Raw genomic sequence first — 23,713 nt, forward strand, 5'->3', positions numbered from 1 at the left:
TAAATTATTGGTTTTTTATGAGCATTCTCATCAATTCAACTAATTACATCAATAATCAATCTTAATTTTCATGGGATTATTACTAATCTGTCAATCTTCCTTTTTTCTGAGAATCTCGTTTTCTCTAAGAATTTGGTTACTCATCAAATTTCACAAGCTCTAAATTTAAGAATATTAGCTTCATAATCACAAATCACTAAACTATGGACTATGCAGTGGGAAAAGCAATAGTTGTTACTGTTATTACTGCTTAATAGTTACTGTCAGAAAACTAAAAAGACATGTACACCTCCCTGTAACATTTACAGAAAAGCACCTTTGTAATGAGTCTGCCCTACATTTCATGTAGTCCAATTTCGAACTATCATGAAAATGGTCACAAGGGACACTGTCTTTTCTAACAATCTTAAACTATTTATAGACTTATTATTAAAAACCTGATATTTAAATATTCTCATTTCAACTCTAAAAAAGTATATGCTAGTTCCTATTATGTAAAACAAATTTTAAAAATTTAAACCAGTAATAAAAGCCCTACTCCTCCACCACATATAATCACTATTAACAACTTCATGTACATCCTTCCAGACTTTCTCCTACACATCCTCACATGCATGCATGCATTCCTTAGTTTTACTTCACCGAATAATGTATCTTTCCATGTCAGTATTTAGAGCTCCTCCTTATACTTTTAACAACCACAAAATACTCGATATGTATATATCACAATTTGAGGAGCCCCCATTAATGAACATTTCAATCCATATTTTCAATATTCAAGTAGCACTACAATAAACATCTTGTGCATTTAACAATATATACTTGCAGAGTTCCACGGGAAAGACTCTGAAAGAAGGAACTGCTGGGTTAAAGAGTTTACAAGTCATTGTTAACACATATTCTAGTTCTGCACAGTCATCCTTCAGTATATATGGTGCATTGGTTCCAGGACCCCTGTGATACCAAAATCTGCAGATGCTCAAGTTCCTGATATAAAATGGTGTAGTATTTGCATATAACACTACGTACATCCTCCCATACACTTTAAATCATCTCTATCTAGATTGCTTATAGTACGTAACACAATGTAAATGTTACATAAATAGCTGTTATACTGTATTTTCTACTATTTTTTATTATTGTGTTATTTTTATTTATATATTGTTTTAATTTTTAATTTTTGTGTGTACCTACCAGGTATATATATTTATGGGGTATTTTGATATTTTTGATCCAAGGTTGGCTGAATCCATGGATGTAGAACTCACAGATACGAAGGCCCTGACTGTGTGGGTCTATTTTTGAGCTCTCCATTTTGTTCTATCAATCAATTTGTATGTGTCTATACCAAAATCATACCATCTTATTAATTACTAATGCTTAATAATACGTTCTCATATCTAGTAGTGCAGGTCCTCTATTACTTTTCTTCAGAGATAGCTTGGCTATTCTTGGCCCATTGTTCTTCCATATTCCATTTAGAGTCACCTTTTCAAGTTCCATAAAAACTGTTAGGATTTTTATTAGAGCTGCAATGAATCTATAAAACAATTTGAAGTAACTGTATTTTTATATATTTACGTGAAATAACTTTCAGTAATATTTTCTAATTTTCTGGTTTTGTGCTTTGACAAAGAGATGCTTGATTTCACTAATCATAAGGAGAATGAAAATCTTCAAGATATCATTTTATACCTATTTGATGGGAAAAAAATTAAGTCTGAAAATACCAAATAGTAGAGATAATGTAAAAAAGTGAGGTTTTGTATATATTGTTGCAAAGCAGCATGCAATCTACTGAAGGAGATCAGGTATGTCACCCCACAATATATTATTTGGCATGCAGATTATTTTGAGCTAAAGGCAATTGAGAAAGAGCAGATGCAGGAAAAGTTTCCTCTACAATCCTTACTAAATAACCATTACATTCCATTAGTTTTCTGCATATATTTACCTTCCCACAATTTTATTGTTTCTAGAAGCCCAAACCTTTTTCCTTTGTCTTGTCACTACTCTACAACTTATCACTCTTTGTTAAAATGGTATATATTCCAGTCTGTATCTGAATCTTTGAAAAAAAAAAAAGTGTATTAATTCTTGGATCTTTGCATATTTTCTTCAAGGCATCCATGTGCATTCGTAATAAACTTTTTGACCCTGGTAATCTTTCTCGTCAGTTCAGTTTATAGAGCCCTAGGCACTAAATCCAAGAAAGCAGAGCAAAAAGTTTTTTCCTCCCCTATACAGTAATTCTTCTGTATCTACGGTTTTGCTTTCTGTGGTTTACCCAAGGTCAACCATGGTTTGAAAATACTAAGACTGTGTGTGAGCGTGTCTGTGTGTGACACCACAAGCATACAGTTTTATTACAGTATATTGTTATAACTGTTCTATTTTTATTGTATTTTTATTTATTTATTTTTTTGAGACAGAGTCTCGCTCTGTCGCCCAGGCTGGATAGAGTGCAGTGGCGCAATCTCTGCTCACTGCAAGCTCCACCTCTTGGGTTCACGCCATTCTCCTGCCTCAGCCTCCCGAGTAGCTGGGACTACAGGTGCCCGCCACCATGCCTGGCTAATTTTTTTTTTTTTTTTTTTTTTTTTTTGTATTTTTAGCAGAGACGGGGTTTCACTGTGTTAACCAAGATGGTCTCAATCTCCTGACCTCGTGATCCGCCTGCCTTGGCCTCCCAAAGTGCTGGGATTACAGGCGTGAGCCACCACACCTGGCCAACTGTTCTATTTTATTATTAGTTATTGTTGTAAATCTTTTACTGTGACTGGTTTATGAATTAAACTTTATTATGAGTATGTATGTATATGAAGAAACATAATACAGGCTTAGTATCCCCTATCTGAAATGCTTGGGACCAGAAGTGTTTTGGATTTCTGATTTTCTTAAATTTTGGAATATTCACATATACATAATGAGTTATCTTGGGGATCAGACCCAAATCTAATCACAAAATGTGTTTGTTTCATATACACCTAATACACATAGCTTGAAGGTAATTTTATAAAATATGTTAAATAATTTTGGCATGAAACAAAGTTTTGACTGTGTTTGATTGCAACCCATCACATGAGGTCAGGTGTATAATTTTCCACTTGTAGTGTCATGTTGGTGCTCAAAAAGTTTTGGATTTGGGGACATTTCAGATTAGGGATGCTCAACCTGTATATACAGGGTTTGATATCATCCATAATTTCAGGCACTAACTAGGAGTGCTGGAACATCTCCCCTGAGAATAAAGGGAGACTACTATATTTGCTTCAGTTATGACTGAAGTTTAACAACGACAGCTAAGGACAACACTCAGCCATGCTATGTGCTCTTTGTTGCCACCCTACTACCACCATCAACATTTTCTGTGTTTATAACACTTGTAACAGTCTTTTACAAGACACAAGTATACCTCCTACTTTACAGATGAGGGAAATGAAGTTCAGAGATTGCTGTGTACTTCTCTAGAATATATTATGTCCCTAGATTCTGATATATGAAAATGCATTTGAGGCTGGGCATAGCAGCTCACGCCTGTAATCCCAGCACTCTGGGAGGCTGAGGCAGGTGGATCACCTGAGGTCGGGAGTTCGAGACCAGCCTGGCCAACATGGTGAAACCTCGTCTCTACTAAAAATATAAAAATTAGCCGGGCATGGTGGCACGTGCCTGTAATCCCAGCTACTCGGGAGGCTGAGGCAGGAGAACTGCTTAAACCCAAGAGCTGGAGGTTGCAATGAGCTGAAATTGCGCCACTGTACTCCTGTACGGGCGACAGAGAGTGACTCCATCCAAAAAAAAAAAGGCATTTGAATAAATAAAACAAATCACCAAGAAAACTTTGGTCTTATTATATTACTGCCAGGAAAGAAAGAGAAACACAGAGAAGTAAAAGAAGAAATACATCTTATCTTTAATTTTAATTAAAAATACATAAGTTCTGCTGAGACAGAGTTCGAGGTGTGATAAAAAATACATAAGTTCTAAAAATTTTACTTTAAGAATGAACATTATCAGAACACAGACATCCCGAAAGTCCCTATTTCTCCCCTTATTTTCAGTAGTTAAAAAAAAAAAAAAAATTCTCAAACTGAATTTCCAAAGAAGGAAGAGAAAAGAATCTCATTTTGGCTCACAGAGAAAACTTTCTACTTTCATGGAGTAATATCTCCATCTTTAGCATCAAGAATTTCTAAGATCTTGTCATCGGTGTGATTTTAGAAGCGGCTCTAATTCTACTTCGATATGCAAGAAAATCCAGTAGAAACTATAGTAACAGGCTGGGTGCAATGGCTCACGCCTGTAATCCCTGCACTTTGGGAGGCCGAGGCAAGCGGACCACCTGAGGTCAGGAGCTCGAGACTAGCCTGACCAACATGGTGAAACCCCATCTCTTCTAAAAATACAAAAATTAGCCAGGCATAGTGGCGTGCACCTGTAATCTCAGCTTCTAGGGAGGCTGAGGCAGGAGAACTGCTTGAATCAGGGAGGTGGAGGTTGCAGTGAGCCAAGATCGCGCCATTGCACTCCAGCCTGGGCAACAGAGTGAGACTCCATTTCAAAAAAAAAAAAAAAGAAAAGAAAAGAAACTATAATAACAAATACTCAGGTTTATTACAAGGCTATTTCCACTACCACTGCCAAAAATTAAATGCTTTTATCACATTATGAAAGTAAAGAACAAAAGACTAGCTTAAGATAGTGTGAAGTTGGACTAGCCCATTCATTAGCTAAATGACCAATTCTCAGCACCAAGGAGTGTAAACATCACACATTAGCAGAATGACAAATCACCTCCCATGTGGACCTTTGGGACTGCTCATCAATATCTAAAATGCTATTAAGTCTGAAAATGCAAATAATCTACTCTGTATACATAAAAGATATCACCACCTTCTGATACTTCACAATAATATGAATAAAACCAAGTGAAGAGCTTGAAATGGCTCACAAACTAGGTTTCTCAACTTCTTGTTTGTTTTAAAGAATGAACATATGACTAAAATTCAATATTAAAAAGAGTATTGCTTCAAACTTTATAAATGTGATACTGCTGTTTAAACATGCTTTTATCATGGATCTAAGCCCTTTGGTCCAAACATACTATTTTAGTTAGGCATTACCCCAACTTTATTCTAATGACTTTTTTAGAAAAGTAAAATTAGTCCTCTATTATCTGGAATTAATTTTGTTTCCAAGGTGAATCCCACTACTTAATTTCATCATATATACATTAGCTCTTTCGCTAACTTGTTACAATAAAAACTTTCATTCAATTTTATAAAATAGTGGCCATTTCCACTATTCACAATAGCAAAGACTTGGAACCAACCCAAAAGCCCATCAATGATAAACTGGAGAACGAAAATGTGGCACATATACACCATGGAATACTCTGCAGCCATAAAAAAGGATGAGTTCATGTCCTTTGCACGGACATGGACGAAGCTGGAAACCATCATTCTCAGTAAACTAACACAAGAACAGAAAACCAAACACTGCATGTTCTCACTCATAAATGGGAGTTTAACAATGAGAACACATGGACACAGGGAGGGGAACATCACACATGGGGTCTGTCAGGGGGTGGGGGGCTAGGGGAGGGACAGCATTAGGAGAAATAGCTAATGTAGCTGACGGGTTGATGGGTGCAGCAAACCATCATGGCACGTGTATACCTATGTAACAAACCTGCATGTTCTGCACATGTACTCCAGCACTTAAAGTATAATAATAATAAAAAAAAATACTGGCCATTTCACTTAATGTATCACATATTTTACCAATGAGAATTCAGTTTATTTTTATCATTAAAGAGAAAATTTGGAGTAAAATAAATGAATTTGCTTTATAATCTTCAGCAAATCACTACAATTAAGAACATTTCTTCACCTGTAAAATGAAAATAATAGATAATATGTATTGAGGACTTTCCATGCATCAGGCATTATTATATTTAATTCTTATGATTCTGCAAAAATGATATTATACATTTTTATAGAGGAAGGAAGAGTCAGGGATAGTAACTTGCCCAAAGTTACAAAGCAAGCAAGAGAGCTGGCATATTAATAGTATTTGCCATGGCCATCTCCCAGGGTTTATTACAATGATCAGCTGGCACAAAGGATATAGAGTCCTTCATATATTTTGAAGAGTTCCAAACGTGTGATTATTAGAGACAAAACAAATTATTCAAGAAACAAATAATTTCTAATACATGAGGTCAAAGTCTAACCTATGAGGAATATTTACTCCTCAAGACTGAAACAACCACGTATCAACACTTCAATCCTCTGTAGACTGTGCACCTCATCACAATAAACCTGAATCACATTTTAATATAGGTGTATTATATGGGGCAAAAGTAAAAGTCCTATTAAATTGTAGATATATTACATTGTTTACTCTCTGGATCTATTAAACCTCATGTTATTCTGACAGAAGAAAATTGGGTTAGTCAGTGGTGATATTTCAGAAAGCTCTATTGATTTTTACATCATTTTCTCTAGTTTTATTAGAGAAGCTACAAAGACTTGCCTTTTACCAGGTGGAATAATCCCTATACAGGATTTTAGACGAATAAAGTGTATCTATGTTCTTGATAAGATACATATAAATATATATATTTTTTGATGACCGCATTTAAATTAGCATATGGGGATAATAGTAACAGAGGGGAAGTAAGTAGAAAGGATACTATAGGTTGGAATAATATGGTGACAGATACAAAGACAAAGATTAGCTATCAAGGCCACTGTATTTCTTTTTCACTTTGAGTCCATGTGAACCATGGGTCAGAAATGATTTTGTGCAGTGCAGCGAATGTGAACAATGAGTCCATCAAAGAAAAAAAAAAAGATTTTTTTTTTTTTTTTTAAAGAGACAGGGTCTTGCACTGTCACCCAGGCTGGAGTACAGTGGTACAATCATAGCTCACTGTAACCTCAAATTCCTAGGCTCAGGTGATCCTCCTGCCTCACCCTCCAGAGTAGCTATGCCTACAGGCGCATACCACCACACCCAGATAATTTTTTAATTTTTTAATATTTTGTAGAGATGGGGTCCCCACTACTAAAAAAAGTGTTATGTTTATAGATCTTATATATTTTTTTCCTACACGAAGACCTATCTGGACTGTGTTAAAAGAGGAGGAGGAGGGCTACAAAGGCAACAAGGAGGGGAAGAGGACAGGGAGGATGATGGGGAAGAGATGGGAAAAACGCCTCCACAGGGTTGCCTGTGAATTGTAGTTCTGAAGCCGGTGCAGTTGGGCAACTTTAGGATGAGGAGTGAGACTGACATCTAAGAAAAGGATGCCATGGGAAATGAACGAAGGAGGAAGGCACAATGGGGCCAGGTCACTGGGGTTCCTGAATGCCAGTGTAGGGAGTCTGCCATTTCTCTGGCTGAAGGAAGAAACCTTATACTGTTCAAGCAAAAAAGTACAAATACTGGTTACCAATCCACTTATATGAAATACATTTAGCACACAAGATACACCAGGGATAAATCACAATGAGCAGTAGTCAGAGTCCATTGCTGGGCTGTGGCCATTTCCAGTCCTTAGCTCTTCCTATCCTAGTTACTGCTGCCTTAAGGTCTTAGTATCTCAGTTAAACCAAGAGATCACAGAAGTCAAATTTGGCTTGTTAGCACAACTCCCAGAGGAGATGTCCTTCCTACCTCTACCAAAAAACTTTTATGAAATGCATACATTAAAGTGATTTAACCTTTAATTAACTCATCTATTTTACATATTTAAAATTATGTTTATTTGCAGATTTCAGAGTACCAAATAACTGTCTTTTCATATTCCTTGTAAAAACAAAAGCTAAATAAAACTGATTATATAATTCAAATACTTTTATACTATGAGAAAAATAGACTGTCAATTAATTTTATATCTTATATTTGCTGTTTGTCACATTTTCCTTTCTATGTAACAAAAACAAAACTCCCTGTCCAAATGTGTCATATCCAAAATAAGACTCTGACCTTTAGGCTTCCTAACTTGTTTCAAAAGAATACAATGTTCGTGCCTGGAAATACATGGATCATCCTTGAATGACCTAACTTTAAAGACCGTGATCTTTAAAAAAAAAAAAAAAAAAGCTTTCAAATTCAGCACACGCATTTATACTGATCTGGAGTAGTAAAAATACTAAGACTATACCTGACATTGTATTATATATTCATATCTTTACTGTGTATCTATCCCATTCAAGTGCAAGCTCGTGAGTTTATTGCCTAAAACAGTGCCAGCACACAGTAGGCATTCTAATATTCATTGAATGAACATTCCTAACTTATTATCTGAAGTATTCTCACTTGACTGAAAAACATTTGCACATGACAATTCAGTACCCTTATCAAATCACCCCATGCCTCTACTAAAAGTGCACAATTATTACATGTTGGAACGCAGGCTTGGGGGCTTAGAGAAGAAATAAAGTGGAATAAGGGACTGAAGTAGCTGAATGACAGGCAAACTACATTTACAGCTAAAAGTCAATATTAACACAATTTCCATTCAGCTCCATTTTGCTAACAAGATTTTATATCTTGGATAAGCATACAAAGGTAAAAAAAAATAGAGGAGATGACAGATAGGCACAGGGCAGGAAAGCCCCAGGCAACTGAAAGAAGTATAATTAAATTACAGGAATTTAATTTATGTGGGCTAAAATTCTAGACACAGCATCTTAAAGTAACTGAAACACGAAGGCACAGTAAGCAAAGAATAAGGAATACAGACTTTGCAGAAATAAAAGAGCTTACCTGCTTTAGAACTTCAACTAAAACTAAACAAAAAATGAAGTCTACTGCTAAGTCCCTCCTTTCAAGAAGATAATCTCTTTCACGTTGCTGTTCATCCCTGAAACAAGAACCCAAAATTAGCACTGCATTAAGATTTTAACTTTAAAGATACCTATTAGTTAGTAGCTCATGTCGCTTACTGTTTTCCTACTATGTAAAATGTGCTACAGCAACTGTGAATATGAAGCTTTTTGTTTTTTACTTTTGTCTTTTTGGTTTGAGACAGGGTCTCTTTCTGTCACCCAGGCTGGAGTGCAATGCTGCAAACATGGCCCACCGCAGCTTCAACCTCCTGGGTTCATGTGATCCTCTCACCCCAAGTAGCTAGACCACAGGCAAGCGCCACAACGCCCAGCTAATTTTGTTTTTCTAGAGAAGGGATCTCCCTATATTGCCCAGACTGATCTCATATTCCTGGGCTCAAGTGATCCTCTTGCCTGAGCCTCCTAAAGCAGATTACAAGCATAAGTCACAGTGCCTGGCCTGAAGCTTTTTAATACTCCAACATATGCATAAACATGTTTTTATGTTCTTTCCCTTTTTATATACTGGGTGTTTATTCAGAGTTCACTATTATATCTGTTAGCATTTAAACCTAACCTAAAAGAATTAGTAAGAAGAAGAAAAGTATTTTAAATTTCATTTAGAAAACGTAGCATTGTTCCATATTTGATTACTAGTTTTTTGTTAAGAACTGAAACAAGTATTAACTTTTCAACATGAAAATACAGTACAAGGTATCCTTCTCACAAATTTAAGTTGAAAAATCACAAGTGGCATCTACTGAAGTCCGACACTAAAGCAGGGACAATCACCTGAACACACGCGGCTCTTACATGCATGACAAGATCATCCTGGGAAACTTGAAGGAGGAGAAAACAAGTTCTAGGAATTGAGCTCCAAGAAGAGTATCATAGTACTATTATTATAATAGGGTTTTGGCAGTCTTCCTGTATTACAATAATTGCCTCCCTTCATAAACCATATGAACAGGAACTTCTTTGAATATTTTCTTAACTTTATGACTATTAAAAGCTCCTCACTGAACTGCTGAAATGGCACTCCTAAATAGGTTTTTGTATTACTAATTTTTGCATGATACCCAGTATGAGTACTGTAGGGCTACATCTAGTTTAACTGGTACCTTCTCTTGATTTACAGTTTATGTGTGAACTATCCTTCTCCCTTACTACCATCTCTGTAACAAAAGTAATCAACGCATTTTGCTTAGGAATCAAACAATAACAACCTTCAGCTGATAACAATATCACCCCTTCATTGGAAGTGTGTTAATTCCAGGTGAAACAGTATAAAATAAAGCACTTACCCCTTAGACTTTGTGCTAGACCGAGGCCTATATTCATAAGATTCATCTTCCGTTCCATTTTGGCGTCTGTACCAGTCAAACAAGGTGCGAAGTAAGGAAGGGAGACAGTGCTCTGCTACTGAGCTCATAGAGCTTATCAACTGAAAACACAAGATATTACCAGAAAATAAAGCGTAATACTGAATGTACCACACTCTAAGTTCTATTAGCTATCATTTAGAAATGAATACACACAGTAACTCAATGCAATAAATGTGCTTTAAAATTAAAGCAAGGGTCAAGGGTTTAGCCAAGTAAGAAAGCTGGCTAAGTTTCACCCACTATTAAACTTTATCCAAATCCACGCAGTTTAGCTCAATGGCTTTCAACCTTTTCCCTGCCTCCATATGCCACTCACACGTGTAAAAACATGCCCATTAGTAACATCCCTGATTAAATACACAGATACCTTTGGGGGAAGCATTACAAATAACATGTACTTTCTGCCCTGGCAACTCCTATGTGTTCATGTGAACAAATGATTCTAAAATGTTGCCACTACATGGATGAAAAGACAGAAACAAAGACTACATTACGTAAGAACTGTGGGGAAAGCTCCAATTTACTATGCTATGACAAAGAGGAGAATTATAATTACTCTGCTATCTGCAAATTAGCATGTTAGAAACATGTAAACAGTGTGTAAAGCTTAGACTACATAAAAGAACAACATAAATGATAAGTGTACTGTGATGAACAAATGTTACTAAATTTGGGGCATCTTTGAAACGATCTGAATTCTAGGTGAACATCACAGATTCTTTTCATGAATGAATCCAACTTGTCTGGACAGGCTACCATCAGCAGTCCCTAAGGTCACTCTTTATCTTGAGGATCCCAAGAAAAATTTTCTCTCTTCACAAAAATTTCTGTATGTGATTCAACCCATTTCTCATAAAATTAATATTCTGAAATCAGCATATAATTAAATATGCTTCACTTTGTTAACTTATTTTAAAAAGTATGAGTTGCAGGATATTCAAGGTCTCTTTTAGTTCCATGACTAGAGCAGGAGTTAGTTATTGAAGATAAATTGATACCTCTGTAAACTGAACATTTAATTTTCCTGTTATTTCATATTCTGCATAAAACTTCATCCAGAAAAAACAGAAAAGAATGAAACAGTTTATCTGATTCTGTTGGCTGTTCTCATTTTCATTACTTATACTCTCCTTTAATAATCTTTTTATTGTAAATTATCATAATTTGACAGGTAAATAGTTTCTAATATAGAAAACTAAGGTAAAAACAAGGTTCTAATTTTATTTAACCATACTTTTAAAAAACCTATATTTTATTAACAATTAACACTATCACTCAGAAGAAATCCCTTGTAATATCTAAAGAAGGAAGCATAAAAACCCATCAACTATTGTAAATAAATACAAAACAGTTTATACCACACAGAGCTTTTTACTGTGAGCACCCTTCCCAAAAAAATCAAGCTATGAGGCACAATAATTTATAGTTTATTAATCATTTACAATAAAAATGGAAATTGTCCTTAAAATGTTATTTAATCAGATTTCAAATCCTGATTATGGATCGATTAGTGACATGGATTCAAGATGTGAATAATCTAAATAACTTTGGTAGTGGCATGAGATTTGAAAAGCCCTGTATAAGGTGATCTTATTATAGGCTTATTGTAACAGAGGTCTTACTGCCCTTACTGCCCTATTTATGGTTTCTTCTTAGACCAGTGGCTATTTACCAAATGTACGTATCAGAATCACCCAGGAAGCTGTTGTACATACAGCGGCCAGAGCACCACCCTCAGTTATTCTGCTTCAGCAGAACTGGAGTGGGATCCAGGAACACAGTATTTGGTAAGTCTCCACCAAGTAATTCTAACCACTCTTCTTTATTTAGTCAATTAGCCTGATATGAACATTAAACTCTATTTCTGAGATGTATAATTTTGGGTAAAGTGTCCCAGGAATACTAGATAGTAAAGAAAGCGAATTTAAATTACTGGCTTTTAAAAATAACCACCATATATTAAAATACTTATAACAAAATTGATCCAACATTTAATCCAAGCAAGAGGAAGAATTAACATTAGAAGATCAGCATAAGAGTTGTTAGATACCGGCATTCTACATGCAGATTGAGAGCCCCACAGAAAAATAAATAAATGTGAAAAGGTAAAACATTATTATGTAAAAAGTGTGGCAATTGATACAGAAGGAAAGACTGAGGGATATAACTGAAAATGAAAAATGTGAAAGGTACATTAAAGAGATTAACAACGAAAAGCTGTAAAATGCTAAATGAAGTGAAACTAATCACAGTTCATTATACTATCTATTTAAAAAAACTATCATATCTAGAATGAATTAAGCATACAAGGATATACAGCATCACCAAACAAAATTAAGGAATTCCTTAATATTGAATACATTTGGGCCAGACTATTAGGATGAACACTATTTCCAGGGGGAAAAAAAAATTCCCCAAAATTGTCATACCTGATCAAACTGAAGATCTTCACCCCTCTGAAGAGATCTGGACAATAGCTTCTCCTACAATTAAAAAAAAAAATTAAAAATTAAAATAAAGCACCAATATAAAACATTAGAAGTCTTCTACATAATAAACAGTTTAGATTTGTGCGTTTGGTTTTGCTTTTGTTTTCACATGTTATTAGATTGTTTTAAAGAAAGATAAGCCTCCTCTTTGCCCAAGGTCACATGGTTAATTTAAGTGTGGCTCCAGAGGCAAGGCTCTCACTGTGATACTCTCCATACCAAAGAAAGTGGTTGTGCTCATCATCTCCTTTTGTAACAAGTTTAAGTTTGATAGTTCTTAGATTACAAACTTAAAGTTCAACATAGGTTTTGTTTAGATTCAAGTTCAAAAGTCAACAGCATGTGTTTTTCTTTCATTCATTCAAGAGTTTACTGAAAAGCAGCCTAGTACAGAGATTATCAGTAGCCAGAGGGCCTTGGTGTGACCCCCGGCCTGACTAGGACCAAGTGAATGACCATAGGCTGATGCCTTATGGTCTCTGTGCTTCAGTTTTCTTATCTGAAAAAAACAAGGTGGTTGTCAAATACTGTTATCAGTAATATGCCTGTTCTGTTTAAAAGCTTATAGCTTTTAAATATCTGTTCAATACTTAACCTCACTCATAAGAGAAATATAAGTTAAAAAAAAAGAAATACTTTGGGTATAATATATTGTATATACACATTCACTTACATTGGCTAGTAATATAAAATACCTCTTATATGTGTATGTAAAAATATATTCTGTATGTATATATAAAAGAATCATGTGTTTACCAGTGGGGAGAGAAATTTGATAGTTAGAAAAAGAGGTAAAAGTTGGGGCCTGAGGATGGAAATTTGTTATTGCATAAACTTTTGTGCCAGTTGAACTTGCTTGGTATCACAGAACCCAAGAAGAAAGAGTATTTCATTAAAAATAAATAGTATATTGCCAGTACAATACTTTCATGAGGCAACCTTCCAGTATGACTGCTTCTTATTAATTTAACTGATATCAGGAGAGGGTTGTGATTTAGTGCTAGATCTTGCTTCAGCACAGAACAATCTCTCCTATCACATACCAGAATTTTTTTTTAACTTTCCATCTGTTGATTTTTTTTACTGAACAAACAAATATTGAGTTCCTTCTATGGGCAAGCAATATCTACAAAACACAGAAGACATGGTGGGACTCACTGTGGAAAGCTAAGACCCTCTATCCTTCAACCACTGAGTCCAGGGGGCATAATAGATACTAAAGTCTCTCTACCCTCTCTCATCTGCATATGTACTCATTCTTGCTTGTATGAAGAAATGCCCAAAAGGGGTCAGTCTAGATCACTGTCTAAAATTAGTATAGAAAGATCACCATTGGTACATAAAGAGGCTCCCCCCAGTAGAAAACAGGAGACTGAAGAAATGGACTATGATGTTATCTTGCAATGGGTTGACAGAAAGCGGGAGTAAAGAAAATCTTGGACAAATAAAAGTTAAGATGGACACTGGATATTGTAATGTTAACTTTACATGTCAACTGGACTGGGCCATGGGGTTCCCAGATATTTGATTAAACATTATTCTGGATGTGTCTGTGAGAGTATCTGTGGATGAGATTAACATGTGAATCAGGAGACTGAATAAAGCAGATTGCCTTCCCCTATGTGGGTAGGTTTCATCCAGTCAGCTGAAGGCCTGAACAGAACAAAAGGGGTGACCTTCCCATAAGTAAGAGGGAACTCCTCCTGCCTGACTGACTTGAGCTAGGACATCAGTCTTTCTCTGCCTACAGATTCGAAGTGAAACATCAGTTCTTCTTGGGTTTCGAGTGTGCTGGCATTCAGACTAGAACTTATACCATGGGCTCTCCTGGTTCTCAAGCTTTCAAATTCAGACTGGAACTCCACCATTGTTTCTCTTGGGTCCACTGCTTGCTGACTGCAGATTTTGGGACTTCTGAGCCTCTGAAATCATATGAGCCAATTCCTCGTAATCTATAATAAATCAATCTCTCTTTCTACATACATACAAACACACACCCTATTGGTTCCATTTCTCTGGAGAACCCTGAACAATACAAACATAATTTCTAATTTAATCTCCTCTTTGACCCAAGAAAAGAATATGTCCCAGGGAAAAAAATGTATACACATTTGCAAAGAGGTGTATAGAAGGACATTCACTATCGATGGAAAAAATGAGAAGCAACATCAATGTACAACATTAAAACTTTGGGTCAATATGCCATGGTATATTCTTATGCAGTTGGCCTTCCATATCCTTGAGTTATGCATTCATGGATTCAACCAATCTTGGATCAAAAGCAGTAAAAAATAAAATAAAACTGTATCTGTACTGAACATGTACAGACTTGTGTCATTATTCCCTAAACAATATAGTATAACAACTATTTCTATAGCATTTACATTGCATTGTATCTTATAAGCAATACAGAGATGATTTGAAGTACACGGGAGGATGTGCATAGGTTATATGCAAATACCATGCCATGTTATATAAGGGACTTGACCATTATTCATGAATTTTGGTATCCAAGGGAGGTCTTGGCACAATCCCCCACGGATACCAAAGGACAACTGTATTAGAATATTGTGTAGTCAGTTAAGTAACAGGTAGACATAAATTTATAGATTGAGCAAAATGTTCTCAATAGATGAATTAAATTAGAGAATAGCAGATAAAAGGAAAGAAAGTATGTATATATGGTAGCTAATACATATAAATTTAAAACTCTAGGAATATATATATCATACATTAATATGTAAAGCTCATTTATAAGTCATTTTTTCATTATACCATTATTAACTTCATTTTCATTTTCTGAGTTTTCTACAAAGAAGACAGATGATTTGTTTTCATCCTTAAACTCAAGGGTTGCTGCTGGGGTTTCTAGTACTTGGTGGTATCCAGCAAATCCATTTAATTATAGAATACAATATAGGCACGAAAGTTATGGTTTCAGAATAAAAGTGTTTTAAAACATTAAAATAACAATATACCTCAATAAAAACCAGGAGGTATGGAGAAGTAAGGTGGTTTAATTTCCTCACTGTCAAATCTGTTTGTCAATAAACCTCTGTGTGTGTGTGTGTGTGTGTACATGTGTATGTGTATGCATATGTTTATGTTTAACTTTAAAGATATCTTAAGAACTATTCACTCAATGAACATTATCTGAATGTAAAAATTAAATCATTTTCATTTTAGTTTTTTGTTCTGTTAATTTAAACAAAATTAACCAATATAATTAATCAAATTACATTGGCTAATTGATAAACTAACATAATTAAATTAATCAAACCATTATATATAATTAGTTTAACTTAAAATAGCATGTATGATGTGATTCTTTTTGTCAGTCTTTCTACCTACTTGCCTTGCTGGCTGCCCCACACAGGGTTACCTAACTTACTATATATATTCATAAGAGATGTTTGTGATGATGTTTATAAGTACATGATAGTTGGTTTTTCTGTCGAGAATTTCAGGATGACTTTCTAAACTGTCTATATCATGTATTTTAATTGAAATTTACATTAAATACATATCACAGAAAGTCATTCTCCAAAATAAACAATATATAGAGATTTATGAAGCTTCTCTATCCAGTAGTCCCAACTTTTTTCTCTCATGTATGATTAATCTTTATGAAAACAAGATCACAAATGTATTTACCACTGAAATATAAAAATTCCCAATCTAATAATGTTTGGTTACATCTGAAGCCACATTACCTTTACTTTCTTAACAACGTGAGATTTGGGGAATGTCTTTAGTACTTGGGCCTCTCAGGTTAAGCATATTTGGTCAATTATCTTGTAAGACAAGACATTTATCTCTAAAATCAAACTGCACAACATTCACATGCAACGTGAAGATTCTGTACAATAATATACTAATATATGTTCAATTAACTAGCTCTAACACTTCAGTGAAACAGTAAGTATGTCCCATAATAAGTCCTGTAGAGCACCGTTTCTAAAAGTGACTATACTGAAAAATCTTAGTTTTTTTAAAAAGGGATTTTACTGTCCTAATGTGAACTATGTATCTAAGATTGGGGGTAGGGAATACAGTAAGAGGTTTCTTTCTAACTTATTTGACTTATTTGATCCCCCTTTTTCATTGTAAATATTAAGTCTAAAGAGCTTTAATAGTTTGAGGACTGCTGATTCAAGTAGTTTATTACTCACGTAGCATATTTATTCAACACAGTTATAGCCAACTAGAAGAATAAGAGAGAGTGATAAACTTTTCAGAAACACACAGTTGCCTTATGTCTAACATTTATTTGTTTCATAACAAATCCATACTTCCTGAAAGATTTCTGAAGATTTGACATCCTCACAGAGCTTTTCCTGAAGCAGAAAATGGGGGTGGGCTGTTTTTTCCATAAGAACTCAGAAATGATTTTTGAATGCAAAAGGATACGTTATCCAAAATAAATAAATAAATAAATAAATAAATAAATAAATAAATAAATACAAACAAACAGAAAACATGAAAAAATATACTACACTAAATATAAATTACTAATCAAGGACTTTGTATTAACTTCTTAGGTTCATTACAGTGTAGTTGAGGATGCCCTAATGCTCAAGTAGATGTACTGTGTTTCAATATGTAAGTTTTTTTTTACGTAAAAAAACTGTCACCCAGACTGGAGTGCAATGGCATGATCTCGGCTTACTGCAACCTCTGCTTCCTGGGTTTAAACGATTCTTCTGTCTCACCTCCCCAGTAGCTGGGATTACAGGTGCCTACTACCACGTCCAGCTAATTTTTATATTTTTAGTAGAGATGGGGTTTCACCGTGTTGGCCAGGCTGGTCTTGAATGCCTGACCTCAGGTGATCCACGCGCCTCAGCCTCCCAAGGTGCTGTGGTTACAGGCGTGAGCCACAGTGGCCGGCCTCAATATATTAGTATTTTTTAAAAGACAAACTATTAAAAAAAGTTTATTGTCTATGTAATTCATCACAAACAACCAAAAAGTAAAATTATTCTTTACACTAACACATAAATGAATGCAAAGATGTGTGTACCGCAATATGTCCGGTAGCATTTCTTTAAAGCAGCCTCAAACTAGGGTAAGGCCCAAACTGCCTATCAATAGAGACTGATTTAAAACTATATATATAATATTCGACTGTTAGAAAGAATGAGATTAATTTATATTGGCTGATATATAATAATCTCCAATTTAGATTGTTAAAATAAAAATATCTGGGTACAGAAAAAATGTGTATTTTATATATATCTCCCCTTCATTTGCGTGTGTGTGTGTGTGTGTTTAAAGGTGATTTCATATAAGTAAAAAAAAATAGAACAAAGAATACGAGAGGCTGGGAGGGGTAGGGGAAAGAGAGGCCCAGAGAGATTTGTTAAAGAATACAAAATTACGACTAGAGTGGGGGGAATAATTTCTAGTGTTCTATACCACTGCAGGATGACTATAGTAACAATAATACATTATATAGTTTCAAATAGCTATAATAGAAGGAGGATATTGAATGTCCCAGCACAAACGAAATGACAAACACTTGAGATGATGGATATGCTAATTAGCCTGGTCTGATCACCATATGTATTACCACATCCCTATGTACTCCCATGAGATCTGCAATTATTATACATCAATTATTTTTAAGATTAAAATTTTTTAAATTTAAAGAACAAAAAGTTTTTAAAGGTGGCAGGTGCTACAGAGATGGATAAGTAATAGACATGAAAAACTGGTAGACTAAAAACTGTTGACAGTGATTAGATGTTTTTACTATATAACCTTTAAAACTATTTCTACTTTTTATAGTATTATTTTCATAGTAATAAAAGTTATGGTAATATTATAATTATAAAATATTATAATACTTTATATTATACAGTATTAGTGTTTTTTCATAATACTATAAAAAGTTAATTCCAAGGCTCACAATCCTATATTTTATAATTTAATTCTACATATAGTGCATATGTAGGATACCAACAGCAATATGTAGCTTCCAGAGAAAGCAAGAGAATTTTTGGGAAAATTTTGAAACCATAACAATAACACTGAAATATTTCAGTAATCTGTAATTGGAGATGGCAGGTTGAACATTTGTATAGCCAACCTTCTATCCTAAAACAGAACAGTGAAATAATTTTTATAAGGGCTAAAAGAACAAAAAGGATGGGAGAGGAGGTGAAAAGCAGATGAAGACCATAACTAATTATCTCACCAAACAATGGTGACTCCTGAGTAAGCAAAGGGGAAAGTCGGCAGTCTGTTCATTCAGTCAGTCATTCACTCATTCGTCCAAATTATTTACTGGGCTCACAGTATGCCAGATATTGTTCTAGGTTCTGGAGATACAGCCATAAAAAAAACGGAAAACAACTCGCTCTCTTATAGAGTTAACAGTCTAATTAGAGAGTAAAGGAAGTGTATCTTATGTCAGACAGATTTAGGATAGGAAGTTGGAATAGCGACTGAAATTTCAGATAACACGATCATAGAGAAGATGACACCTGAGGCACAACCAGAGGGAAGTGAGTGAGCCTGACCCACAGAGAGTAAAGGAAAGATAACCCAACCGATGCTTTAGAACTTCCCAGAAGGCTCAGGAATTGGAGAACTTGGGCACTCTGAAAGTATGGCTAAAGGTGAGGATAAAAATAAGAGGGCTGGTTGAAAGATTGTTTTAAAAAGGTTGTTGAAGAAAGATTTAGACCCTCCCTTTCACCTTACCTTCAGAGGCATTGCCTTTCTTAGGAAAGGGCAAAATACAATGATGCTGACTGGGGCACACAACGGTTGAAGATACTGAAGATAGGGAGGTTAAGCAAGAATATATACACCAGATATCAAAAACCCCAGTTATCTTCTGAGTCTAGTTCCCCAGAATGCTTGCAGCTAAAGCCTAAACTCTCCCATTCAGAGTACCGTAGGAACCTTCTTTGGGGACTCCGACAAGTCCCCCAAAAAAGATCTGACACTGATGGTCCATTGACAGTAATACACAGAAGATCATAGTCAAAAAGGCTCTTCTGTGTACACTGGACTTCCAATCAACTGTGTTTCATTCTTAAAATATAACAAGTTAAAATAAACATGGGAGGAGAAGGTAAAACCAGCAGAAAAATGCAGTTTGGAAGAAACTGACCACACAGGGAGAAGAAACCCTTTAAGATACATATATATATTTATAATCTCAAAAAAATAGTGAAAATTTTAGAGTTTTTAAAATGCTGGGCCTAAATCAAAACGTAAGGTCTAAATCAGAAGAAGATAGGTAAATGGATTTTCTTCTATCTTCTTTTCTAGTCTCCAGCAATCCAAAAGATTAACAAATAAACTTGGGTATGCCTAAGTTATTACCGAGGATTGATCCATCTCCTTTTAGGAAAAAAGGACCTAAGGTATTGGATTGCATAGCCTGCAAGTTGCCATTTCAATCACCGATTGCCCTTCTTGAGTCTTCCTTCTAAAATGAAAATGAAATTGTGGCTAAAAATCCAACTCAGCTAATCTTCGAGTCTTTTGGCTTCCTTAATCCTCTTTTCTTATGGTTTCTAATATGAGCATGAAAAAGCCAATTCTCTCACTTTAGTGGTATATTAAATTCTTTCAGCAAAAGCCATTCACATTTGTGTTTTTGAAACCTACTATCTGACTGACCATGAGCAAGGACAGCCTCCTTGTATCTGACAAGCCCTGGATGCTATTGTCTTTAAAGTGACTCTGAACCCAGAGAGTCATCTTAGATGATTATTACCCGGTACAGAATAAATTTCAAAATAAATGAAATTCCAATAAACGCATTTGAAGCTATATTGTAAACACTGCGACAATATTAGATTAAATGTATTTTCGTTATCTAATCTTGAAGCTATGGATTCCCAACTTACCCACACCTGGACATAAATAAAAACAAAGCTGGCACTCTGCTCTAGATAAGAAGAAATTATCTTGGTATATGGGAGTGTAAGGGGTAAAATCTGTAAAATATGATGGTGATTTGGGGGTTTTCCTGGTGTGTCAGGAAGAGTAAGCAGTGATGCCTCTTCTCTTTGTGATGGCAGAGTAGAAACATCTATGTTCTGATGAAATCCTTACCACTATTAATCATAATTTTATAATCTGATTACATAGCAGATGCCTCTAAAATTAACTATTAAATAAATGAATTAACTAATAAAATAAATGAATAGCATCAGGCTATTCTGAAAGAACTATCGGAAGCTCTGGCAAGAATAAAAACATTATTATTATTACTATTATTAGAAAAACAAAAGGCACACACCACAGCAATACTTCTTAAGGCTACATTCATTAAAATACAAATATTTAACAAAAACCCTCTACTGAGTACCCACTACCACAAGCAGTGCCGCAGATACAGAGATGAGAGAGACCTGGTTCCTGGCATCAAGTAACTCACATCGGAGAAGATAAACATGTAAGCAATTAACTGTAACATGATATCATCGTAATCTAGAAGTATGTAAAAATTATTACAGTAAAATACATATTCATTTAGCTTAGGGGAGGATGACTTAGAGAGAATATATGGGAAGTTTGGAATGAGAATACATAATATGGCCAGAAGTGGTGGGTCTATAATCCCAGGACTTTGGGAGACCAAGGCAGGTGAATCACTTGAGCCCAGGAGTTTGAGACCAATTTGGGTGAGATCTCATCTCTACAAAAACACAAAAATTAGCCAGGTGTGGTGGCGCATGCCTGTAGTCCCAGCTACTCAGGAGACTGGGGTGGGAGGATTGCCTGAGCCTGGGAGGCGAAGGTTGCAGTGAGCCAAGATTGCGCCACTGAACTTCAGCCTGGGAGACACAGCAAGACCCTGTCTCTCCAAAATTTAAAAAAAAAAAAAATATATATATATATATATATATATATATGTATGTATATATATATATATGTATGTATATATATGTATATATACAAAATCTCAAATACATAAATATACATATAAAATTTGAGAAGTGGTAGGACTGTATTACATACTACTATAAAACATCTTATAAAATGTGTGACTTGAAAATTGCTGAGGCCACGTGATGGGTCCTAAGTGTTCATTATACCATAATCTTTAGTTTTATATATGTTTGACATTTTCCATAATAAATTCTTCAATTTGTTTAAAGTTGTTCCCTTTCTTACTGTATGCTGTTTAAGTAGACTAGTGTAGTAATTTATCATGTAATTCAGAGACCATTGAAAAAGAAAACTAACATTTTGTAGCTTAAGCATATTTATAATCAAATCTTATAATCATGAACTTATGCTATAGGCTTTTGTAATCCTTACTTCTAAAACAGAACTTTATATTAATAATATATATGCTGTCTATATATATACTATATATACATTATACAATATACACAAATATATATACATTAGTATAAAAATCAATTTGTTATGTGGAAAGCAATCATGGGATGATTTAAATTGAATATAAACATGTGCACAGTTTTGAAATATACATTTGGCTATTATTATTTATTAGATCCCAGAACATATTATTTCATAGATGCTTTCCTCAGAGTAGTTTTCTCTACTTAATCATTGAGAAGAAAATCACCTTCACAGCAATTTCAAGGCTACTTCACTAAGAAAATAAGAGCATTGACAATATCTCCTTCAACTTTCTTCCTGCCCTATCCTCCCTTCTGTTGTTTTCCTCTCTCATCCTTCTAAGGAACTATAACAGGCTGAGTAAGCATACAGGTTCTAAAGGCAATACATTATTGTGCCTAACTCCTCGGCGCGCCGTAACAAACCCTCTGAATCTCAAATTGATGATCAATAGCTATCCCTAATCCAGTTGTGTAAGGAGTGAGTTTCAGCTGTTACATCCTTCACCTTCCTCTCCATTCCCATCATCCCACATCGAACCTACACTGTGCTCTTAGTACATCACATACCCACTTCCTTCCAGCCCAAAGAGTAACCCAAACTGTCACCTCTTTAAGGTGAGAGAGTCGAAGTTACTTCCTGTAGTTATATTAAGAAGGTAAAACTGTTCTGTTTTATTTCTGCTTATTTCCAAATCCAGTAACCACTTCTTTCAATGTTCATTGTACTCTGCTGCTCTATGTTATTGGCAATAATAATTCTATATTTTCTTTCCCTTGAAATCATCATTTGCTCTTTTGGCTTCAATTTACACCCTCATATAGATGATACCAAAATCTGTATCTCTAGTTACCATCTCTTGAGTTCTCAAAAAGAATTTCCAACTACCAATCAAGCAACTAATTCCATGTGGTGAGATCACCAGTATCTCAAGCTTAGGTACACAAATGAAAAATTATTTTATCCACCTTTTTTACCCAAAGATATTCCTGTGTACTTTACCAAAGTAAATATATTATCATCTTTACTAACACTCCAGAGCATCTTTAACCCTTAACTTTCATTCAAAATGCCCCCTACCACTGCAGACGGAGTCTCGCTCACTCGGTGCTCGGTGTTGCCCGGGCTGGAGTGCGGTGGCGTGGTCTTGGCTTGCTGCAGCCTCCGCCTCCCAGCCGCCTGCCTTGGCCTCCCAGGGTGCTGGGATTGCAACCTCTGCCCGGCCGCAGCCCCGTCTGGGAGGTGGGGAGCGTCTCTGCCCGGCCGCCCATCGTCTGGGATGTGAGGAGCGTCTCTGCCCGGCCGCCCATCGTCTGGGTTTTGAGGAGCGCCTCTGCCCGGCTGCCCAGTCTGGGAAGAAGTGAGGAGCGCCTCTGCCCGGCCGCCCCGTCTGGGAAGAAGTGAGGAGCGCCTCTGCCTGGCCGCCCCGTCTAGGGAGTGAGGAGCGCCTCTGCCCGGCCGCCCCGTCTGGGAAGTGAGGAGCGCCTCTGCCCAGCCACCCCGTCTGGTAAGAAGTGAGGAGCGCCTCTGCCCAGCCACCCTGTCTGGGAAGAAGTGAGGAGCGCCTCTGCCCGGCCACCCCGTCTGGGAAGAAGTGAGGACCGTCTCTGCCCGGCCGCCCATCGTCTGGGAAGAAGTGAGGAGCGTCTCTGCCTGGTCG

General features: G+C 35.8%; 1 protein-coding gene across 10 annotated transcripts in view; it reads right to left on the minus strand.

Annotated features, from left to right (window-relative positions):
• The window catches only part of FRYL (FRY like transcription coactivator), a 285,245-nt gene that overhangs the window by 116,956 nt on the left and 144,576 nt on the right, over positions 1–23,713 (minus strand). For all 10 annotated transcript variants that reach the window (XM_055246240.2, XM_055246238.2, XM_055246241.2 and 7 more), the window contains 3 exons: positions 12,658–12,711; positions 10,148–10,287; positions 8,782–8,878 (listed from right to left, as the gene is read on the minus strand). In XM_055246240.2, the coding sequence (XP_055102215.1) occupies positions 8,782–8,878; positions 10,148–10,287; positions 12,658–12,711 (291 nt within the window). The remainder of the gene's footprint in view (positions 1–8,781; positions 8,879–10,147; positions 10,288–12,657; positions 12,712–23,713) is intronic.

The sequence above is a fragment of the Symphalangus syndactylus genome, chromosome 16 (genome assembly GCF_028878055.3).
Source record: "Symphalangus syndactylus isolate Jambi chromosome 16, NHGRI_mSymSyn1-v2.1_pri, whole genome shotgun sequence".
NCBI lineage: Eukaryota > Metazoa > Chordata > Mammalia > Primates > Hylobatidae > Symphalangus > Symphalangus syndactylus.